Source organism: Salvelinus alpinus, chromosome 19 (assembly GCF_045679555.1).
Source record: "Salvelinus alpinus chromosome 19, SLU_Salpinus.1, whole genome shotgun sequence".
In the NCBI taxonomy this organism is placed as follows: Eukaryota; Metazoa; Chordata; class Actinopteri; order Salmoniformes; family Salmonidae; genus Salvelinus; species Salvelinus alpinus.
This window is the reverse complement of record NC_092104.1, coordinates 2,042,004-2,066,658: the sequence shown is the minus strand read 5'-3', so window position 1 is coordinate 2,066,658 and position 24,655 is coordinate 2,042,004. Positions and strand designations below refer to the sequence as shown.

Sequence of the window (24,655 nt, the reverse complement as noted above, 5' to 3'; positions counted from 1 at the left end):
AATTCATCTCTCTTTTTCATCTCTCTCTCTCTCATCTGTAGCTGGGTAAAATATGTGGTTAAACTGGCCAATTCATCTCTCTTTTTCATCTCTCTCATCTGTAGCTGGGTAAAATATGTGGTTAAACTGGCCAATTCATCTCTCTTTTTCATCTCTCTCATCTGTAGCTGGGTAAAATATGTGGTTAAACTGGCCAATTCATCTCTCTTTTTCATCTCTCTCATCTGTAGCTGGGTAAAATATGTGGTTAAACTGGCCAATTCATCTCTCTCTCTCTCATCTCTCTCTCATCTGTAGCTGGGTAAAATATGTGGTTAACCTGGCCAATTCATCTCTCTCTCTCTCATCTGTAGCTGGGTAAAATATGTGGTTAAACTGGCCAATTCATCTCTCTCTCTCTCATCTCTCTCTCATCTGTAGCTGGGTAAAATGTGTGGTTAAACTGGCCAATTCATCTCTCTCTCTCTCATCTGTAGCTGGGTAAAATATGTGGTTAAACTGGCCAATTCATCTCTCTCTCTCATCTGTAGCTGGGTAAAATGTGTGGTTAAACTGGCCAATTCATCTCTCTCATCTGTAGCTGGGTAAAATGTGTGGTTAAACTGGCCAATTCATCTCTCTCATCTGTAGCTGGGTAAAATGCGTCTGACCGTGCCGTGTCGAGCTGTCACCTGTTCCCACCTGCAGTGTTTCGACGCGGCCCTCTACCTGCAGATGAATGAGAAGAAACCCACCTGGGTCTGTCCTGTCTGTGACAAGAAGGCCCCCTACGAGAGCCTGATCATCGACGGGTTGGTACCTCTCTATAAAACACTGAACACAAATAGAAACCCAACATGTAAAGTAGTGATGCACCGATATTACATTTTTCTCGCAGCCTTTTAAGCATTCTAGTACAGTAAAATAGTTAACACACACACACATGGACACAGCGGTCTAAGGCACGGCATCTCAGTGCAAGAGGCGTCACTACAGTCCCTGGTTCGATTCCAGGCTGTATCACATCCGGCCGTGATTGGGAGGCCCATAGGGCGGCGCACAATTGGCCCAGCGTCGTCCGTGTTTGGCCGGGGTAGGCCGTCATTGTAAATAAGAATTTGTTCTTAACTGACTTGCCTAGTTAATAGTTACACACCACACTGACCAAAAATGTATTTTGTTGGCATTTACGTATGTCCTCATTACCAGTAAAACAATTAAATCCGATTTCATTCACTTACTTGCTGTGCTGTTTCGTTTGTTCATTTGTTCAGTCGTTTCATTTTCAACCAGGATTTCTATGGAACGCCGTTTGGGTCTTTGCGTGTCAAAAAATACGATTTGACGCGTCAAATAACACAATTTGACTTGTCAATTAAGCTCGTTGACCAAAGGGGACCTGAATATGACTTCACGTCACAAAATAATTTAACGCGTTCATCATTTTTTCCACGTAGTTATTACATATTACATAAGGTCGATGAAATCCGAGCACGGGTAACATTCGAGAGAGACATCAGGGATTGCAACGTGCTCTGCTTCACGGAAACATGGCTAACTGAAAAGACGCTAACGGAGTCGGTGCAGCCAGCTGGTTTCTTCACGCATCGCGCAGACAGAAACATACATCTTTCTGGTAAGAAGAGGGGCGGGGGGGTATGCCTCATGATTAACGAGACGTGGTGTGACCATCATAACAACACTCAGGAACTAAAGTCATTCTGTTCACCTGATCTAGAACTCCTCACAATCAAATGTAGACCGCATTATCTACCAAGGGAATTCACTTCGGTCATAATCACAGCCGTATATATTCCCCCCCAAGCAGACACATCGATGGCCCTGAACGAACTCTATCTGACTCTCTGTAAACTGGAAACCACACACCCTGAGGCTGCATTCATCGTAGCTGGGGATTTTAACAAGGCTAATCTAAAAACAAAACTCCCTAAATTCTATCAGCACATCGATTGTCCGACCAGGGCTGGCAGAACTCTGGACCATTGTTATACTAACTTCCGCGACGCATATAAGGCCCTCCCCCGCCCTCCTTTCGGAAAAGCTGACCACGACTCCATTTTGTTGATTCCAGCCTACAAACAGAAATTAAAACTACAAGCTCCCGCGCTCAGGTCTGTTCAACGCTGGTCCGACCAATCTGAATCCACGCTTCAAGACTGCTTTGATCACGCGGATTGGAATATGTTCCGCACGGCGTCCAACAACAACAATGATGAATATGCAGATTCGGTGAGCGAGTTCATTTGGAAGTGCATTGACGATGTCGTACCCAGAGCAACGATTAAAACATTCCCAAACCAGAAACCGTGGATTAACGGCAGCATTCGCTTGAAACTGAAAGCGCGAACCACTGCTTTTAACCAGGGCAAGGTGACCGGAAACATGACCGAATACACACAGTGTAGCTATTCTCTCCGCAAGGCTATCAAACAGGCTAAGTCCCAGTACAGAGACAAAATTGAATCGCAATTCAACAGCTCAGACACAAGGGGTATGTGGCAGGGTCTACAGTCTATCACGGATTACAAAAAGAAAAGCAGCCCCGTTGCGGATCAGGATGTCTTGCTCCCAGACAGGCTAAATACCTTTTTTGCCCGCTTTGAGGATAATACAGTGCCACTGACACGGCCCACTACCAAAACCTGCGGGCTCTCCTTCACTGCAGCCGAGGTGAGTAAAACATTTAAACGTGTTAACCCTCGCAAGGCTGCAGGCCCAGACGGCATTCCCAGCCGCGTCCTCAGAGCATGCGCAGACCAGCTGGCTGGTGTGTTTACGGACATATTCAATCAATCCTTAGCCCAGTCTGCTGTTCCCACATGCTTCAAGAGGGCCACCATTGTTCCTGTTCCCAAGAAAGCTAAGGTAACTGAGCTAAACGACTACCGCCCCGTAGCACTCACTTCCGTCATCATGAAGTGCTTTGAGAGACTAGTCAAGGACCATATCACCTCCACCCTACCGGACACCCTAGACCCACTCCAATTTGCTTACCGACCCAATAGGTCCACAGACGACGCAATCGCAACCACACTGCACACTGCCCTAACCCATCTGGACAAGAGGAATACCTATGTGAGAATGCTGTTCATCGACTACAGCTCAGCATTTAACACCATAGTACCCTCCAAACTCGTCATCAAGCTCGAGACCCTGGGCCTCGACCCCGCCCTGTGCAACTGGGTCCTGGACTTCCTGACGGGCCGCCCCCAGGTGGTGAGGGTAGGTAACAACATCTCCACCCCGCTGATCCTCAACACTGGGGCCCCACAAGGGTGCGTTCTGAGCCCTCTCCTGTACTCCCTGTTCACCCACGACTGCGTGGCCATGCACGCCTCCAACTCAATCATCAAGTTTGCGGACGACACTACAGTGGTAGGCTTGATTACCAACAACGACGAGACGGCCTACAGGGAGGAGGTGAGGGCCCTCGGAGTGTGGTGTCAGGAAAATAACCTCACACTCAACGTCAACAAAACAAAGGAGATGATTGTGGACTTCAGGAAACAGCAGAGGGAGCTCCCCCCTATCCACATCGACGGGTCAGTAGTGGAGAAGGTGGAAAGTTTTAAGTTCCTCGGTGTACACATCACGGACAAACTGAATTGGTCCACCCACACAGACAGCGTTGTGAAGAAGGCGCAGCAGCGCCTCTTCAACCTCAGGAGGCTGAAGAAATTCGGCTTGTCACCAAAAGCACTCACAAACTTCTACAGATGCACAATCGAGAGCATCCTGTCGGGCTGTATCACCGCCTGGTACGGCAACTGCTCCGCACACAACCGTAAGGCTCTCCAGAGGGTAGTGAGGTCGGCAGAACGCATCACCCGGGGCAAACTACCTGCCCTCCAGGACACCTACACCACCCGATGTCACAGGAAGGCCATAAAGATCATCAAGGACAACAACCACCCAAGCCACTACCTGTTCACCCCGCTATCATCCAGAAGGCGAGGTCAGTACAGGTGCATCCAAGCAGGGACCGAGAGACTGAAAAACAGCTTCTATCTCAAGGCCATCAGACTGTTAAACAGCCACCACTAACATTTAGCGGCCGCTGCCAACAAACTGACTCAGCTCCAGCCACCTTAAAAATGGGAATTGATGGAAATTATGTAAAAATGTACCACCAGCCACTTTAAACAATGCCACCTAATATAATGTTTACATACCCTACATTACACATCTCTTATGTATATGTATATACTGTACTCTATATCATCTACTGCATCTTGCCATCTTATGTAATACATGGACCACTAGCCACTTTAAACTATGCCACTTTATGTTTACATACCCTACAGTACTCATCTCATAGGTATATACCGTACTCTATACCATCTACTGCACCTTGCCTATGCCGTCTGTACCATCACTCATTCATATATCTTTATGTACATATTCTTTATCCCTTTACACTTGCGTGTATAAGGTAGTAGTTGCGGAATTGTTAGGTTAGATTACTTGTTGGTTATTACTGCATTGTCGGAACTAGAAGCACAAGCATTTCGCTACACTCGCATTAACATCTGCTAACCATGTGTATGTGACTAATAAATTTGATTTGATGATTTGATTTGATATTGATTACACTACCACTCGTATTTCATATGTCACAACGATTCATCGATACGTATGCTACGATGCTGGCAAAGTTGTCTCGCGCACCTACAGTGCTGGTCATAAAAGCTAGCTAGCTCATGGATACAAACAATGTTCTTCCCCCAAAAAACATAGCAAAACGACATCAGTTTCAGTAGCTATCGTTAGCTAGCTAACTATGTAGCTAGGTGTCATCATCTAAAATACCCCTAATTTATAAGACAGTTCTTATTGGATTAATGGTGCTCGGACCCATCTACAGTGGGGAGAACAAGTATTTGATACACTGCCGGATTTTGCAGGTTTTCCTACTTACAAAGCATGTAGAGGTCTGTCATTTTTATCATAGGTACACTTCAACTGCTAGAGACGGAATCTAAAACAAAAATAAAAGGTTACACGCCACACACAAAAATCCAGAAAATCACATTGTATGATTTTTAAGTAATTCATTTGCATTTTATTGCATGACATAAGTATTTGATCACCTAATAATAATAATTAATGACAATAATAATAATGATGACGATAATGATGATAATAACAATAATAATGATGATAATGACGATAATAATAATAGTGATGACGGTAATAATGATGACGATGATATTAACACCAGGATATATCCTGTCTGTGATGAGGCTTCCTATGAGAGCCTCGTCATCGGTGGGTTGGTACCTCTATTATTAGTATTAGTAGTAAAATAAGGAACCATTTTATTTTACAGCCCGGTTATTGCAGTGGCAATGATTTTGTAACTGTGTTAGAGTCTATTAGCTGAGGTAGAATAGAGGCCTGGATGGTATCAATAGATATTATAACTGTTAGTGTGTATTAGCTGAGGTAGAATAGAGGCCTGGATGGTATCAATAGATATTATAACTGTTAGTGTGTATTAGCTGAGGTAGAATAGAGGCCTGGATGGTATCAATAGATATTATAACTGTTAGTGTATTAGCTGAGGTAGAATAGAGGCCTGAATGGTATCAATAGATATTATAACTGTTAGTTTATTAGCTGAGGTAGAATAGAGGCCTGAATGGTATCAATAGATATTATAACTGTTAGTGTGTATTAGCTGAGGTAGAATAGAGGCCTGAATGGTATCAATAGATATTATAACTGTTAGTTTATTAGCTGAGGTAGAATAGAGGCCTGAATGGTATCAATAGATATTATAACTGTTAGTCTATTAGCTGAGGTAGAATAGAGGCCTGGATGGTATCAATAGCAGAGCTGAATACTGTAGTGTTCTATGGATCTTTAAAGCATGAATGGAACGTCAAAGGAATGTTGTTGGAACATGTCTGTCCCTCTGTCTGACCGGTTGTTGGAACATGTCTGTCCCTCTGTCTGACCGGTTGTTGGAACATGTCTGTCCCTCTGTCTGACCGGTTGTTGGAACATGTCTGTCCCTCTGTCTGACCGGTTGTTGGAACATGTCTGTCCCTCTGTCTGACCGGTTGTTGGAACATGTCTGTCCCTCTGTCTGACCGGTTGTTGGAACATGTCTGTCCCTCTGTCTGACAGGTTGTTGGAACATGTCTGTCCCTCTGTCTGACCGGTTGTTGGAACATGTCTGTCCCTCTGTCTGACCGGTTGTTGGAACATGTCTGTCCCTCTGTCTGACCGGTTGTTGGAACATGTCTGTCCCTCTGTCTGACCGGTTGTTGGAACATGTCTGTCCCTCTGTCTGACCGGTTGTTGGAACATGTCTGTCCCTCTGTCTGACCGGTTGTTGGAACATGTCTGTCCCTCTGTCTGACCGGTTGTTGGAACATGTCTGTCCCTCTGTCTGACAGGTTGTTGGAACATGTCTGTCCCTCTGTCTGACCGGTTGTTGGAACATGTCTGTCCCTCTGTCTGACCGGTTGTTGGAACATGTCTGTCCCTCTGTCTGACCGGTTGTTGGAACATGTCTGTCCCTCTGTCTGACCGGTTGTTGGGACATGTCTGTCCCTCTGTCTGACCGGTTGTTGGGACATGTCTGTCCCTCTGTCTGACCGGTTGTTGGGACATGTCTGTCCCTCTGTCTGACCGGTTGTTGGGACATGTCTGTCCCTCTGTCTGACAGGTTGTTGGGACATGTCTGTCCCTCTGTCTGACCGGTTGTTGGGACATGTCTGTCCCTCTGTCTGACCGGTTGTTGGGACATGTCTGTCCCTCTGTCTGACCGGTTGTTGGGACATGTCTGTCCCTCTGTCTGACCGGTTGTTGGGACATGTCTGTCCCTCTGTCTGACCGGTTGTTGGGACATGTCTGTCCCTCTGTCTGTCAGGTTATTCATGGAGATTCTGAACGACTGCTCTGATGTGGATGAGATCAAGTTCCAGGAGGACGGGACCTGGTGCCCCATGAGGCCACGGAAAGAGGCCCTCAGTGTGTCCTCAACCTGTATCCCAAAAATAGAACGTAAGTCCTCCTATAGACATCAACCGCCTCTGCTATAAATACTGTATCTATAGTATACCACCTGACTGATCTGTCACTTGATACTCATCTCTCCTCCCCCAGCGCGTTTATGTGCCGTGGTCCCCTCCCACAGCGAGCTCAGCTCAACCAATAAGAAGGCAGACGTGATCGACCTGACCCTGGAGAGCTCATCATCAGAGGAGGAGGAGGAAGAGGAGCCTGATCCGCCACTGAAGAAGAGATGCCTCTACATGTCCAAAACAGAGGAGGTGCACGCCAAGGGGTGAGTTCAAATTTGATTTGTCACAGGCGTAGGTAGACCTTATTGTGAAATGTTTACTTACAAGTCCTTAACCAACAATGCAGTTCGAGAAATAGAGTTAAGAAAATATTTACTAAATAAAGTAAAGTAGACAATATAATAATAATAACTGAACTAGTCGCTACTAGGGCTGTAGTGGCCATGACATTCTGTCAGCCGGTAACTGTCATGCAAATAACTGCCGGTCTCCCGGTAATTTGACCGTTAATTAACAAACTCTTTTAGCATCTCCGGGCTTCTACTCATACAAGCCAGGACCTTTACAACAGCTACATTTAGGAAGTAGACAAGTCCATGTAATATACACTAGTGATGCACCGATATTACGTTTTTGGCCGATACCGATGTCTGATATTTTCCTTGTAAAAAAACAACCAAAAAAACTATACTCAAATTTGAGCGTCCTTTTAAGCATTCTAGTACAGTAAAATAGTTAACACACACACACATGGACACAGCGGTGTAAGGCACTGCATCTCAGGGCAAGAGGCGTCACTACAGTCCCTGGTTCGAATCCAGGCTGTATCACATCCGGCCGTGATTGGGAATCCCATAGGGCGGCGCACAATTGGTCCAGTGTCGTCCGGGCCGTCATTGTAAAATAAGAATTTGTTCTTAAACTGACTTGCCTCGTTAAATAAAAGGTTACACGCCACACTGACCAAACCGTTATTTTGATGGCATTTACGTATGTCCTCATTACCAGTAAAACATAATCAAATCCGATTTCTTTCACTTACTTGCTGTGCTATTTCGTTGTTAATTTGTTCAGTCGTTTCATTCTCAACCAGGATTTCTATGGAACAAATTGTGCTTTATTACCAACGCGGTATTGTAAACACATCGTTCGTGGCCGGTGTTTCCAGACTGTTCTGTACAGCTTTGACAATGCTACTGTATCTTTTTTGTCACGCAAAGATGTTTGGTACTATATTTATTGAAGATCAAATTGAATCACTTAAAAAAATAGCAAATTTGGGTGTAATCAATTAGCTTAATTTCTCAAGAGATCAAATTAAATTCCATCAAAATAATATTTCAGGAAAGCTAATCTTATCTGTTTCTAACTACAAACGATTTCAGCATCTTTCCTGTGTGCTTTACGAGGTGGAACTAGCCCGTTTCTTCTGTATGTCAAAGACAGGCAAGGGGGTCATCTTCACTTGTTTTTTAAACTGGGGACTCAGCGATATGACCACAAGCAGCAGTGTAAATAACATCACGACGTAGAGCCGTGTCAGAGGCTGAACTTCCCTCACGTGGCATCTGCCAAACTCTGCTGCAATGTGATCGCTGTGTGACGACGACAACTCCTATACATATTCAACTCTGTGCTCTGTGTTATTGGCCCGTCGACGACGTCTACCGTGGTGGTATCTCTGAATCTAATCGCTGTTTCTAACCCTCAGAGTGTTGACGTATCAGCCGGCGACGGTGCGCCTCCCAAATGTACAGGACACGCCGTACCTGATGTCTTCACTGGCAGACTATACAGTCCCCTTCCACCACTCGACCCTGTCCACCATCCCTACAGACATGCAGAGTAAGTCACCCTGTCACCATCCCTACAGACATGCAGAGTAAGTCACCCTGTCACCATCCCTACAGACATGCAGAGTAAGTCACCCTGTCACCATCCCTACAGACATGCAGAGTAAGTCACCCTGTCACCATCCCTACAGACATGCAGAGTAAGTCACCCTGTCCACCATCCCTACAGACATGCAGAGTAAGTCACCCTGTCACCATCCCTACAGACATGCAGAGTAAGTCACCCTGTCACCATCCCTACAGACATGCAGAGTAAGTCACCCTGTCACCATCCCTACAGACATGCAGAGTAAGTCACCCTGTCACCATCCCTACAGACATGCAGAGTAAGTCACCCTGTCACCATCCCTACAGACATGTAGAGTAAGTCACCCTGTCACCATCCCTACAGACATGCAGAGTAAGTCACCCTGTCACCATCCCTACAGACATGTAGAGTAAGTCACCCTGTCACCATCCCTACAGACATGCAGAGTAAGTCACCCTGTCACCATCCCTACAGACATGTAGAGTAAGTCACCCTGTCACCATCCCTACAGACATGTAGAGTAAGTCACCCTGTCACCATCCCTACAGACATGCAGAGTAAGTCACCCTGTCACCATCCCTACAGACATGCAGAGTAAGTCACCCTGTCACCATCCCTACAGACATGTAGAGTAAGTCACCCTGTCACCATCCCTACAGACATGCAGAGTAAGTCACCCTGTCACCATCCCTACAGACATGCAGAGTAAGTCACCCTGTCACCATCCCTACAGACATGCAGAGTAAGTCACCCTGTCACCATCCCTACAGACATGCAGAGTAAGTCACCCTGTCACCATCCCTACAGACATGCAGAGTAAGTCACCCTGTCACCATCCCTACAGACATGCAGAGTAAGTCACCCTGTCCACCATCCCTACAGACATGCAGAGTAAGTCACCCTGTCCACCATCCCTACAGACATGTAGAGTAAGTCACCCTGTCACCATCCCTACAGACATGCAGAGTAAGTCACCCTGTCCACCATCCCTACAGACATGTAGAGTAAGTCACCCTGTCACCATCCCTACAGACATGCAGAGTAAGTCACCCTGTCACCATCCCTACAGACATGCAGAGTAAGTCACCCTGTCCACCATCCCTACAGACATGCAGAGTAAGTCACCCTGTCACCATCCCTACAGACATGTAGAGTAAGTCACCCTGTCCACCATCCCTACAGACATGCAGAGTAAGTCACCCTGTCACCATCCCTACAGACATGCAGAGTAAGTCACCCTGTCACCATCCCTACAGACATGTAGAGTAAGTCACCATCCCTACAGACATGCAGAGTAAGTCACCATCCCTACAGACATGCAGAGTAAGTCACCCTGTCACCATCCCTACAGACATGCAGAGTAAGTCACCCTGTCACCATCCCTACAGACATGTAGAGTAAGTCACCCTGTCCACCATCCCTACAGACATGCAGAGTAAGTCACCCTGTCACCATCCCTACAGACATGCAGAGTAAGTCACCATCCCTACAGACATGCAGAGTAAGTCACCATCCCTACAGACATGTAGAGTAAGTCACCATCCCTACAGACATGTAGAGTAAGTCACCATCCCTACAGACATGCAGAGTAAGTCACCATCCCTACAGACATGCAGAGTAAGTCACCATCCCTACAGACATGTAGAGTAAGTCACCATCCCTACAGACATGTAGAGTAAGTCACCCTGTCACCATCCCTACAGACATGTAGAGTAAGTCACCCTGTCACCATCCCTACAGACATGTAGAGTAAGTCACCATCCCTACAGACATGTAGAGTAAGTCACCATCCCTACAGACATGCAGAGTAAGTCACCCTGTCACCATCCCTACAGACATGCAGAGTAAGTCACCCTGTCACCATCCCTACAGACATGTAGAGTAAGTCACCCTGTCACCATCCCTACAGACATGTAGAGTAAGTCACCCTGTCACCATCCCTACAGACATGTAGAGTAAGTCACCCTGTCACCATCCCTACAGACATGTAGAGTAAGTCACCCTGTCACCATCCCTACAGACATGCAGAGTAAGTCACCCTGTCACCATCCCTACAGACATGCAGAGTAAGTCACCCTGTCACCATCCCTACAGACATGTAGAGTAAGTCACCCTGTCACCATCCCTACAGACATGCAGAGTAAGTCACCCTGTCACCATCCCTACAGACATGCAGAGTAAGTCACCCTGTCACCATCCCTACAGACATGTAGAGTAAGTCACCCTGTCACCATCCCTACAGACATGTAGAGTAAGTCACCCTGTCACCATCCCTACAGACATGTAGAGTAAGTCACCCTGTCACCATCCCTACAGACATGTAGAGTAAGTCACCCTGTCACCATCCCTACAGACATGCAGAGTAAGTCACCCTGTCCACCATCCCTACAGACATGTAGAGTAAGTCACCCTGTCACCATCCCTACAGACATGTAGAGTAAGTCACCCTGTCACCATCCCTACAGACATGCAGAGTAAGTCACCCTGTCCACCATCCCTACAGACATGTAGAGTAAGTCACCCTGTCACCATCCCTACAGACATGTAGAGTAAGTCACCCTGTCACCATCCCTACAGACATGTAGAGTAAGTCACCCTGTCACCATCCCTACAGACATGTAGAGTAAGTCACCCTGTCACCATCCCTACAGACATGTAGAGTAAGTCACCCTGTCACCATCCCTACAGACATGTAGAGTAAGTCACCAAACAGGAGTTCTGGAAAACCTGTGTTTTTTTGCGGACCTTTGCAACCCTAGTTGAAGGCTTTGATCTGCTTGTCCAGCCAAGGAAACGATGACATGTTCTGTCATAATGTTTGGTAATAACCATGTCTGTGATGTAGGCTGGGTTTCAGTACATTTACATTTACATTTAAGTCATTTAGCAGACGCTCTTATCCAGAGCGACTTACAAACAGTACAGCGCTTTGTGACATCCGCTAATGTAAGAAGGGCTTTATAAATACATTTGATTGATTAATGTAGCTTGTGAGTTCAGAGGAGGAGCGTGAAACAATCTCCCCCCCCCCCTGTCTCACCTAGGTCTGGATCTGTTCTCGCTGATCCAAGGTGACCCGCAGCATTACAGATCTCCTATGTTCCTGGATAACCTGACCAGCAGCCTGCAGGGTGCCACCACCAGCGCCGGCCTAGTGTCCTCTTCTAGCCAATACGAGACCAGCTCCCACCACACCACCGCCACCTCATCCTCCCATGAGACTGGGGTTATCACTGGGGGGGGAGGAGGAGGAGGGTCCAACATCATCTCAGACATCATCTCATTGGACTGATCTATTGGTCCCTGAGAGCTCATTGGACTAAGCCTCTGGTCACTGAGAGCTCATTGGACTAAGCCTCTGGTCCCTGAGAGCTCATTGGACTAAGCCTCTGGTCCCTGAGAGCTCATTGGACTAAGCCTCTGGTCCCTGAGAGCTCATTGGACTAAGCCTCTGGTCCCTGAGAGCTCATTGGACTAAGCCTCTGGTCCCTGAGAGCTCATTGGACTAAGCCTCTGGTCCCTGAGAGCTCATTGGACTAAGCCTCTGGTCCCTGAGAGCTCATTGGACTAAGCCTCTGGTCCCTGAGAGCTCATTGGACTAAGCTTCTTATTAGACACAAGCCTCCGAGGACTGAGGTAGTGCACTATATAGGGAATATTGTGCCATTTTGGACCCGGACGATGTCCACAGACCACCATGGGACACGGAGATCCCACAGCTTGGCTAACTTGTCTCCTTTCCTTTGTCTGTCTGCTAGTGAAGTTAGGACACATTTGCTGTTTTTTTGGTCACCGTGCCTCCTGCTTTGTTAGATCAGTGCTGCTGGAAGGAAAGGAAATAGGAGAGGAAGCCATTTTTTTAGATAGTTGAGACTTGGACCCCATAGACTCCATAGTCTTTTCTCAATTGGATTTGCTCAACTCCTACGTCCTCTCTCCCGCCTCCTTTTTGAAAAAGGTCAAAGGTAATTGGAGGAGAGTGAATGTGGATGAAAATGTGCTTGTATGAAATGACCTTTACAGGTTGGATCCTAAAATGTGCTTGTATGAAATGACGTTTACAGGTTGGATCCTAAAATGTGCTTGTATGAAATGACGTTTACAGGTTGGATCCTAAAATGTGGTGATAAAAACTAATGAAGAGTGTTGTGGAAGACATTTATTTTTATTTTTTAGCTACAACGATAGATTTTAAACGCGTTCATGCTTTTTCTCTCCGACGACAAAACAAAAGCTCATTTAAAGGGGGGGGGGGGGGGGGTGGCGGCAGGTTTCAAAAGTCTTCCGTGAAGGACTCCGGTAGGATACACATGACCTTCCTCGAGGTAAAGGTGGCTATCAAGGAGAGGAGGAAACTCTTCACCTAACGAATTGACATCTCCTTGGCCCACTCATCGGTTTCCAGGTCACAGAGGAGAGAGGACGGACCCCCCCCCCCCCCCAAATAGTCAAAAGCCTATTTTGAGTTGGCCTAACCCCACACACATTCTGACCTGTGGAAGAGAAGGGGATTTTACCAGTCTGTTATTCACATTCTGACCTGTGGAAGAGAAGGGGATTTTACCAGTCTGTTCTTCACATTCTGACCTGTGGAAGAGAAGGGGATTTTACCAGTCTGTTCTTCACATTCTGACCTGTGGAAGAGAAGGGGATTTTACCAGTCTGTTCTTCACATTCTGACCTGTGGAAGAGAAGGGGATTTTACCAGTCTGTTCTTCACATTCTGACCTGTGGAAGAGAAGGGGATTTTACCAGTCTGTTCTTCACATTCTGACCTGTGGAAGAGAAGGGGATTTTACCAGTCTGTTCTTCACATTCTGACCTGTGGAAGAGAAGGGGATTTTACCAGTCTGTTATTCACATTCTGACCTGTGGAAGAGAAGGGGATTTTACCAGTCTGTTCTTCACATTCTGACCTGTGGAAGAGAAGGGGATTTTACCAGTCTGTTCTTCACATTCTGACCTGTGGAAGAGAAGGGGATTTTACCAGTCTGTTCTTCACATTATGTGGAAGGTGTTTTTATTGGATGAGTTGACAAGGAAGCATTCCGCAGGTAGTGGGACAATGGGGGGGGGGCGGGGTTTCCCCTTCAGTCACAGCAATAATACAGAGTTTTCCAGATCTACTGACTCTGTACACGGTTGAAAGTGTATCTAAAACATGGATCCATTAGAAATTAGATATTGGGGGGGGGGGGGGTCCATGAATTGGAGGTACCATTTTGTTTTTTTGTACAAATTATCAAAAATGATACAAACTTGAGTGTTTATAAAATGCTATCTTTCTCAGCATTTTTGGAAATCTGTTTTGTATTTAGTTTGACCTTGTTGTGTATGTACAATCTAATTATTTTGCCGTCTTGGAGGATCCCCTTTTTGTTCTGTTTAAAATTGTATATGAGTTAATGTCCCCAAATGGTTTCCATCCTACGAGTCCCAACTTTTGAACATTTTAAGTTGGTTGGTTTGAAGGTTAAGCAGGATATTTTACCACCATTACATAGCTACATGTTCACAGAATCAAATGTAATGTGAAGTTGTCAATTGAGCCTTTGTTGAACGTAGCAAAAAGCATTCAGGGCCTGAAATAGTGTATTTTATTTAATGTACAAAACTCTAGATCAATTAGCTAAGGCAATTAGTGCTGCAGTTTTTAAAGTGTAGAATGATATGTTGGTCCACAACCTTGTATGAGTTGTTTAGGGAAAGGGGACCTACCCACTAAAACTTTAGGATTTATATTAGATTAAGTTAGGTTAATGTTTTAAAATGGAACCCGAAATTTAAGGGAATAGATATTTAATATTTTATTGTAGTTAAAGGATGCTCCTCTTGTTTTCCTGTGGGTAAAATATGCTCCTCTTGTTTCGCTGTGGGTAAAAGATGCTCCTCTTGTTTCGCTGTGGGTAAAGGATGCTCCTCTTGTTTTCCTGTGGGTAAAGGATGCTCCTCTTGTTTTCCTGTGGGTAAAGGATGCCCCTCTTGTTTCGCTGTGGGTAAAGGATGCTCCTCTTGTTTCGCTGTGGGTAAAAGATGCTCCTCTTGTTTCGCTGTGGGTAAAAGATGCTCCTCTTGTTTTCCTGTGGGTAAAGGATGCTCCTCTTGTTTTCCTGTGGGTAAAGGATGCTCCTCTTGTTTTCCTGTGGGTAAAGGATGCTCCTCTTGTTTTCCTGTGGGTAAAGGATGCTCCTCTTGTTTCACTGTGGGTAAAAGATGCTTTTGTTTCGCTGTGGGTAAAATATGCTTTTGTTTCGCTATGGGTAAAATATGCTTTTGTTTCACTATGCCATCGTGATGCAAACAAACAAACAAACAAGGTGCTAATTTTTTTTATTTGCTTTCAGGATCTCAGACTTAAAACAATAAAGGGGCATCTTTTTTTATTACCTTTTTTAGTTATAATACAGTGCATTGTTATTATTATTGTGGTTTGGTTCTGTTTTTATTTTTTTACATTTCCACATTAGGGTGCTATGATCATTAAATTGCACTAGGAAGCTCCAGTCCAATCACAGTTGATCACAGTTTATCCAGGAAGTTGTCCAGGGTAGGGATGCCTTCTTTAAGGCCTTTGCGTTTGCGGGTGTCTGCCACTACTTGCCATGGCCGACTGGTCTCGTCGAAGGGATCCCCGGGCAGGATCTGCCAGTGGTCGAACACACACTGGGGGAAGGCCTGGCCACCTGTGTTGGATCTCAGGTCCGCTGTGAAACCTAACGACATCGGGGGAAATAAAAAATAAAATATTCATAAAACAACCAGAGGTCTGTGTTGTTTTGTCATGCTTATCTGTAACTAGTTGGTTGACTCCTATTTCCTATGTTACACACCTATCCTGACTGAATACAATGTTTTACATTGACGTGTGATCATTACTTGTTAAAGGGCTAATTCTTTATGAAAAGGCTGTGACGATACCAGTATAACTCTTTGGTCCTTAAAAAAAAAATGCTGTATGTCAAATATTTTGTGATCGCTTGGGAAAATAAATATATGTGACTGGATGACAACATAATGATTTGTTTCCAACGTCGGGGCTGTTTTCATAAAGAGGTTAAATCCGCTTTGTGTTTTGTTTCCTTGCCACATACTGTAATGAGAGCAGGTCTCGAACCCTCGACCTTTTAGCCCGAAGTCCAGCGCGCTATCGAGCATGCTCAAGCGGCAGAGTCGATATCCGCGCTTATAAACCCAGGATCGTTACACTACTAAAAAGTATTGTCCTGGCCCTACTAAATTAGTCTTTTTAGTTATAGAATATATATATATTTTTTTTTGTTGAAAAGTTACATTTGAATGGTTTCCTTTTAAAATGTTGTTTCCATTCATTGTTATGGTGAAATGGGTTGGAAGATGTGATGAACGTACCAACTTATTCATTGACTGGACTATCCTTTAAAAATGGTCTGTTTTTCATTCAGTGTTGAAATGTTTAGTTGGAAAGCGTGATGAACGTACCAAATGATTCATTGACTGGAAGGAAAGCCTTCACGATGAAGATGGGTGTTCCAGCCACCTGGGACTCCTCAAATACCATGCCTCTCTTTCTGTTCAGCACACCGTAGATCCCTCCGACAACGTGCTCCGGACACTGCAGGAAGAACGTTTAGGTAAGTTCAAATACAAAAAAATATATAAACACAACATGCAACAATTTCTAAGATTTTACTGAGTTACAGTTCATATAAGGAAACACAGTCAATTGATATAAATAAAATTGGCTCTAATCTGGATTTTTACATGACAGGGAAAACCAGATATGCATCTGTTGATCAGATACCGTTAAAAAAGGGGGGGGCGTGGATCAGAAAACCAGTATTGTGTGTGACAACCGTTTGCCTCACGCATCGTGACATTTTGACTTCGCACAGAGTTGATCAGGCTGTTGATTGGGGCCTGTGGAATGTTGTCCCACTCCTCTTCACAAAGGCTTTGTGAAGTTTCTCGATATTAGTGTGAACTGGAACACGCTGTCGTACACATCGATCCAGAGAATCCCAAACATACTCTAAGGGGAACGGCACGGTTCGATTCCGGCCACTAGCCACTACCTTTTTAAAGTAATCACACATCTGAACGCAATGCCAGAAGACAGTAGTAGCATGTGGGGCTAACACCAAAGCATTAACTCCAGGAGCTAACAAGTGTTCAGAGGGGTATCCTACGAAGCTGGTTTGAGGAGTAACTTTGGTGAACTCTCGAGTTCAACTTGGGATAACCAGTCAAATGTGGCTCACATTTTAGTCACGGCAATTTCTACGGCAACGAATCCTTTAGCGCTAACCTGCTCCATAAAGGCTAACTCCATTTATCCCGAATGAAGTGTTTGAATCGCGAGTTGAGAGCCAATGAAATCCGATTCCCTCCCTCTCGCAAAGACTGCATCGCTGTGGAAAAGGCCCATGAGTTGGTCACCACCGCCCGACCTCACTGCCTTCTTCCCCAACTCCGTTATAATCCAGACATTCTGTGATCATCCACAAATCGATGTAAATCCACCGACTCTTTCATCTGAACTATCTGTTGCGATCGGGAGAGCGGGCCATCCAGTTATTGTTTATAGTTATTACCGCGGAGCGCCGCTTCAAATCTATTGTGTCAATGATCACAACCCTACAGATCATCACAGGACAATTATGCCATTGATGTTTGGTTAAAATTTTACGAAATGATATGTACATATGAGGACAAACCTGGAAGTATGAAATATGAAACGTAATTATCATTTGCTAAATTGAACATCCCTGAGATCAAACTGATTGAGATTATATATTGAATAATTGATCAATTTAATATCATGATTATGATGAATGGTGATGATCCTAAATGACTATCATACTTCATATTGAATTCATATGGCTGAATTACCTCATGTTAATAATGACAATGATTGTTATCCAGTGTTTTGCCTTCCACCCAATACAATGGATCTGATCCCAGCCGGCGACCCTGTGCGACGCCGTAAAAGGGGCAAACGAGGCGGTCTCGTGGTCAGGCTTCGGAGACGGGCACATCGCGCTCCACTCCCTAGCATACTACTCGCCAATGTCCAGTCTCTTGACAATAAGGTTGATGAAATCCGAGCACGGGTAGCATTCCAGAGAGACATCAGGGATTGCAACGTGCTCTGCTTCACGGAAACATGGCTAACTCAAGAGACGCTAACGGAGTCGGTGCAGCCAGCTGGTTTCTTCATGCATCGCGCCGACAGAAACAAACATCTTTCTGGTAAGAAGAGGGGCGGGGGGGTATGCCTTATGATTAACGAGACGTGGTGTGATCATCATAACAACACACAGGAACTCAAGTCATTCTGTTCACCTGATCTAGAACTCCTCACAATCAAATGTCGACCGCATTATCTACCAAGGGAATTCTCTTCAATCATAATCACAGCCGTATATATTCCCCCCCAAGCAGACACATCGATGGCCCTGAACGAACTTTATCTGACTCTTTGTAAACTGGAAACCACACACCCTGAGGCTGCATTCATCGTAGCTGGGGATTTTAACAAGGCTAATCTAAAAACAAAACTCCCTAAATTCTATCAGCATATCGATTGTGCTACCAGGGCTGGAAAAACCCTAGATCATTGTTATACTAATTTCCGCGACGCATATAAGGCCCTCCCCCGCCCCCCTTTCGGAAAAGCTGACCACGACTCCATTTTGTTGATTCCAGCCTACAAACAGAAACTAAAACAACAAGCTCCCGCGCTCAGGTCTGTTCAACGCTGGTCCGACCAATCTGAATCCACGCTTCAAGACTGCTTCGATCACGCGGATTGGAATATGTTCCGCATTGCGTCCAACAACAATATTGACGAATATGCTGATTCGGTGAGCGAGTTCATTAGGAAGTGCATTGACGATGTCGTACCCACAGCAACGATTAAAACATTCCCAAACCAGAAACCGTGGATTGACGGCAGCATTCGCGTGAAACTGAAAGCGCGAACCACTGCTTTTAACCAGGGCAAGGTGACCGGAAGCATGACCGAAGACAAACAGTGTAGCTATTCTCTCCGCAAGGCAATCAAACAGGCTAAGTCCCAGTACAGAGACAAAATCGAGTCGCAATTCAACAGCTCAGACACAAGAGGTATGTGGCAGGGTCTACAGTCAATCACGGATTACAAAAAGAAAACCAGCCCCGTCGCGGACCAGGATGTCTTGCTCCCAGACAGGCTAAACAACTTTTTTGCCCGCTTTGAGGACAATACAGTGCCACTGACACGGCCCCCTACCAAAACCTGCGGGCTCTCCTTCACTGCAGCCGAGGTGAGTAAAACATTTAAACGTGTTAACCCTCGCAAGGCTGCAGGCCCAGACGGCATTCCCAGCCGCGTCCTCAGAGCATGCGCAGACCAGCTGGCTGGTGTGTTTACGGACATATTCAATCAATCCTTATCCCAGTCTGCTGTTCCCACATGCTTCAAGAGGGCCACCATTGTTCCTGTTCCCAAGAAAGCTAAGGTAACTGAGCTAAACGACTACCGCCCCGTAGCACTCACTTCCGTCATCATGAAGTGCTTTGAGAGACTAGTCAAGGACCATATCACCTCCACCCTACCGGACACCCTAGACCCACTCCAATTTGCTTACCGACCCAATAGGTCCACAGACGACGCAATCGCAACCACACTGCACACTGCCCTAACCCATCTGGACAAGAGGAATACCCATGTGAGAATGCTGTTCATCGATTACAGCTCAGCATTTAACACCATAGTACCCTCCAAACTCGTCATCAAGCTCGAGACCCTGGGTCTCGACCCCGCCCTGTGCAACTGGGTCCTGGACTTCCTGACGGGCCGCCCTCAGGTGGTGAGGGTAGGTAACAACATCTCCACCCCGCTGATCCTCAACACTGGGGCCCCACAAGGGTGCGTTCTGAGCCCTCTCCTGTACTCCCTGTTCACCCACGACTGCGTGGCCATGCACGCCTCCAACTCAATCATCAAGTTTGCGGATGACACTACAGTGGTAGACTTGATTACCAACAACGACGAGACGGCCTACAGGGAGGAGGTGAGGGCCCTCGGAGTGTGGTGTCAGGAAAATAACCTCACACTCAACGTCAACAAAACAAAGGAGATGATTGTGGACTTCAGGAAACAGCAGAGGGAGCACCCCCCTATCCACATCGACGGGTCAGTAGTGGAGAAGGTGGAAAGTTTTAAGTTCCTCGGTGTACACATCACGGACAAACTGAATTGGTCCACCCACACAGACAGCGTTGTGAAGAAGGCGCAGCAGCGCCTCTTCAACCTCAGGAGGCTGAAGAAATTCGGCTTGTCACCAAAAGCACTCACAAACTTCTACAGATGCACAATCGAGAGCATCCTGTCGGGCTGTATCACCGCCTGGTACGGCAACTGCTCCGCCCACAACCGTAAGGCTCTCCAGAGGGTAGTGAGGTCTGCAGAACACACCACCGGGGGCAAACTACCTGCCCTCCAGGACACCTACACCACCCGATGTCACAGGAAGGCCATAAAGATCATCAAGGACAACAACCACCCAAGCCACTGCCTGTTCACCCCGCTATCATCCAGAAGGCGAGGTCAGTACAGGTGCATCAAAGCAGGGACCGAGAGACTGAAAAACAGCTTCTATCTCAAGGCCATCAGACTGTTAAACAGCCACCACTAACATTTAGCGGCCGCTGCCAACATACTGACTCAACTCCAGCCACTTTAAAAATGGGAATTGATGGAAATTATGTAAAAATGTACCACTAGCCACTTTAAACAATGCCACTTAATATAATGTTTACATACCCTACATTACCCATCTCATATGTATATACTGTACTCTATATCATCTACTGCATCTTGCCATCTTTATGTAATACATGTACCACTAGCCACTTTAAACAATGCCACTTAATATAATGTTTACATACCCTACAGTACTCATCTCATATGTATATACCGTACTCTATACCATCTACTGCATCTTGCCATGCCGTTCTGTACCACCACTCATTCATATATCTTTATGTACATATTCTTTATCCCTTTACACTTGTGTGTGTGTATAAGGTAGTAGTTGTGGAATTGTTAGGTTAGATTACTTGTTGGTTATTACTGCATTGTCGGAACTAGAAGCACAAGCATTTCGCTACACTCGCATTAACATCTGCTAACCATGTGTATGTGACTAATAAAATTTGATTTGATTTGATTATTATGATTTGACTTTTGTGATTTTATGAATTTGATTTTTGATACATGTTATTCTGTTTCCTTTGTTATTCAGCACAGACAAACTACCCGGTAAATATACCGCTTTGTGGTTAAAGGAATTCCTGCCTCAGTCTCCGCCATTCCACCTGACCCCTTTGTTCATTTTCACTATTGTCAGTCATCCTACCTGTCCGGCTACACACACAGATTCCAATACTTGTTCAATCATCATCCCCTTCATTTGAGGAAGAAGACTGATTTTGTGTTAAATATTTTAACATTTATCACATTATTTAATAATGACAGAATGCATTTGAAACTTAATGTACAGTAAAACCTTTATGACAAATACAATTATTATTATTTTATCGATAAGAGTTTGGAACTTATCCCTTTTTATCCCCAATTGGTAGTTACAGTCTTGTCCCATCGCTGCAACTCCCCTACGGACTGGGGAGAGGCGAAGGTCTAGATCCACCACGCGTCCTCCGAAATACAACCCTGCCAAGCCGCACTGCTTCTGGACACCAATGTTGTCGGAGGAAACACCGTCCAGGTGGCGACCGAAGTCGGCTTGCAGGCGCCAGGCCCGCCTGCAAGGAAATCCCGTCTGGCCAAACCCTCCCCTAACCCAGACGAAGCTATCACCAATTGTGCGCCGCCTCATGGGTCTCCCGGTCACGGCTGGCTGTGACACAGCCTGGGATCGAACCCGGGACTATAGTGACAGCTCAAGCACTGCGATGCAGTGCCTTAGACTGCTGCGCCACTCGGGTGTCCCAAAGAATGCATTTGTAAAAGCCTATTTCACACCATAGCCTACTGAATTTGATTTCGGCACAAATGACAATGTCACCGATTTCCCCATGAATTGATTCAGCATTGTCTCAATGAAGAGTTTGGCGTGCAACTAGCCAAAGCTAGTTACAAGGCTGCTGGAGTTAGCGGCAGGCAGACAATCAATATCCACTGTAGTAGTACGGATGAAGTCTTGAGCTGGAGTGTGAAGCTAGCTGAAGCCGGCTAGCTTTAGAAAACCCAGAGTAGATCTAGCTTGATTCATAGGATACCCCTCAGGACTCAGGAAAGGTTGAACATCCCTTACTATTCTGCTGTGGTAGTCAGCACCACCACCAGGTCAAATTCCTGGTACATGTAAATGGGAGTATAAAGGAGATTCTAATTTTTGAATCCCACTTCTGAGTTCCACGTGGACTTACCTGAATCTGGACCAGGTAGACTGGTTCTATAAGTCGTGGCTGAAATGAGAGGTGTAGATGACTCACCTGGACCAGGTAGACTGGTTCTATAAGTCGTGACTGAGCTGAGGTGTAGATGACTCACCTGGACCAGGTAGACTGATTCTATAAGTCGTGGCTGAGCTGTGAGGTGTAGATGACTCACCTGGACCAGGTAGACTGGTTCTATAAGTCGTGGCTGAGCTGTGAGCTGAGAGGTGTAGATGACTCACCTGGACCAGGTAGACTGGTTCTATAAGTCGTGGCTGAGCTGTGAACTGAGAGGCGTAGATGACTCACCTGCATCTCGACCAGGTAGACTGGCTCCATAAGTCGTGGCTGAGCTGTGAGCTGAGAGGCGTAGATGACTCACCTGGATCTCGACCAGGTAGACTGGCTCCATAAGTCGTGGCTGAGCTGTGAGCTGAGAGGCGTAGATTACTCGGCGTGCCGTGGGGATGATCTGCCCGCCCCCTCTGTGGATGGCATCCGCATGCAGCGTCACATCATGGACGTCGAAACGTATCCCCCTCATGTTCTCCTCACACAGGACACCCTAAGAAAGAGAACGTTTTTCAGTGGTGGTGGTGTGGTTCTCTGGTTCTGAGAGCCGGTCAGTGGTGGTGTGGATCTGGTTCTGAGATTTAGTTTGTCAGTAGTGGTGTGGATCTGGTTCTGAGAGCCGGTCAGTGGTGGTGTGGATCTGGTTCTAACCCCCCAGCCCTGCTGGCGTCTGCTCACCTCCTTAGAGGCCCACTGGAACCCTGCCACCACGCTGTCCTTGATCTCATTGAGGTACTGCACTCCCTTGGTGACGTCCGTCAGGATGTTGGGTCCCGTCCCGTCGGGGCCGAAACACCAGATCTTGCGGGCCTCTGTCACCTCCCACTCGTACTTCTCAGTCAGGTAGCGAGCCCTGGTCTTCAGTTCCTGTCTGGAGCTCACGTCCCCCTTATCGATATCCTCCGCCAGACCATCCTGGAAGGGCCGGGCCTTCATGTACAGACGGTTGTGTTTGTTAGGGGACTTGGACAGGCAGACCTGGTCTGAATCCTCGGCCACAGTCTCGCGGTAAGACACCACAGGGTCAGATTTCTGGGAGAAGTATGAAGAGGTTTCAGCTTTTTAGTATCTTCACTCAATATTCAAAGGTTACAATTATGATGTGATTTCAAAAAGAAGCTAATTTCATCCTTTTTTGAAAAGGTGCAATGTCTATCCTGTACAATGCAGTAAGTCAATATCTTCCCGAACCTTTAAGGGGATACCAGCGTGGTCCTCCTCCAGATCCTTCAGGCAGATCTCCAGATGCAGCTCCCCAGCTCCAGCTACGATGTGTTCTCCAGACTCCTCAATGATGCACTGCCACAACACAGAGACAGGACAAAGACACATAAACAGCACCGTTTCCCTACGTCTCCAAACCGCACCGTTTCCCTACATCTCTAAACCGCACCGTTTCCCTACATCTCTAAACCACACCGTTTCCCTACATCTCTAAACCACACCGTTTCCCTACATCTCTAAACCACACCGTTTCCCTACATCTCTAAACCACACAATTTCCCTTAATCTCTAAACCACACCGTTTCCCTTCATCTCTAAACATGGGGTCAGACTAGTATAGTACCTGGACCATGGGGTCAGACTAGTATAGTACCTGGACCATGGGGTCAGACTAGTATTGTACCTGGACCATGGGGTCAGACTAGTATTGTACCTGGACCATGGGGTCAGACTAGTATTGTACCTGGACCATGGGGTCAGACTTGGCCAGGCGTTTGAGTCCCTCCACCAGCTTGGGCAGGTCAGCAGGGTTCTTGCACTCCACCGCCACCCTGACCACGGGGCTGACGCTGAACTTCATCACCCTCAGGTTGTGGGCGTGCTCGTAGGTGGAGATGGTCCCGGTCTTCACCAGGAACTGATCCACTCCCACCAGACCCACGATGTTGCCGCAGGGCACATCCTCAATGGGCTCTGTGTAGCGCCCCATCATCAGAATGGTCCTGGGAGTCAGAGGGAGCACAGCACAGTTTAGAGAAGTCTACCAGTTATATTTTTATTTGCCTGGGGATCTCACCTTTTCTAAACAGTTGTCGTAGGACAGTCATACACACCACTCCAGTCATTGTTCCATAGGACATGTACTGGTCTCCAGTCGTGTTCCATAGGACATGTACTGGTCTCTAGTCGTGTTCCATAGGACATGTACTGGTTGTGAAACTTATTTCACCTAATTTTAACATTATGTCATAAAGAACACACTTAATAAAAAAAACTAGTTTTCACTTCCCCTTGGGAATGGA

The 24,655-nt window shown here is 46.2% G+C and overlaps 2 protein-coding genes across 4 annotated transcripts in view; one reads left to right on the top strand and one right to left on the bottom strand.

Moving 5' to 3' along the window:
* The window catches only part of LOC139544882 (E3 SUMO-protein ligase PIAS2-like), a 23,284-nt gene extending 7,611 nt beyond the window's left edge, over nucleotides 1–15,673 (top strand). For all 3 annotated transcript variants that reach the window (XM_071352044.1, XM_071352043.1, XM_071352042.1), the window contains 5 exons: nucleotides 631–791; nucleotides 6,881–7,014; nucleotides 7,117–7,297; nucleotides 8,746–8,879; nucleotides 11,960–15,673. In XM_071352044.1, the coding sequence (XP_071208145.1) occupies nucleotides 631–791; nucleotides 6,881–7,014; nucleotides 7,117–7,297; nucleotides 8,746–8,879; nucleotides 11,960–12,207 (858 nt within the window). In that variant the 3' untranslated portion in view covers nucleotides 12,208–15,673. The remainder of the gene's footprint in view (nucleotides 1–630; nucleotides 792–6,880; nucleotides 7,015–7,116; nucleotides 7,298–8,745; nucleotides 8,880–11,959) is intronic.
* The window catches only part of LOC139544881 (elongation factor 2-like), a 20,915-nt gene continuing 11,488 nt past the window's right edge, over nucleotides 15,229–24,655 (bottom strand). Inside the window, exons 10-15 of the mRNA XM_071352041.1 lie at nucleotides 24,097–24,355; nucleotides 23,601–23,708; nucleotides 23,088–23,441; nucleotides 22,720–22,902; nucleotides 16,374–16,506; nucleotides 15,229–15,628 (exon numbers count right to left, since the gene is read on the bottom strand). Of these exons, the coding sequence (XP_071208142.1) occupies nucleotides 15,435–15,628; nucleotides 16,374–16,506; nucleotides 22,720–22,902; nucleotides 23,088–23,441; nucleotides 23,601–23,708; nucleotides 24,097–24,355 (1,231 nt within the window). The 3' untranslated portion in view covers nucleotides 15,229–15,434. The remainder of the gene's footprint in view (nucleotides 15,629–16,373; nucleotides 16,507–22,719; nucleotides 22,903–23,087; nucleotides 23,442–23,600; nucleotides 23,709–24,096; nucleotides 24,356–24,655) is intronic.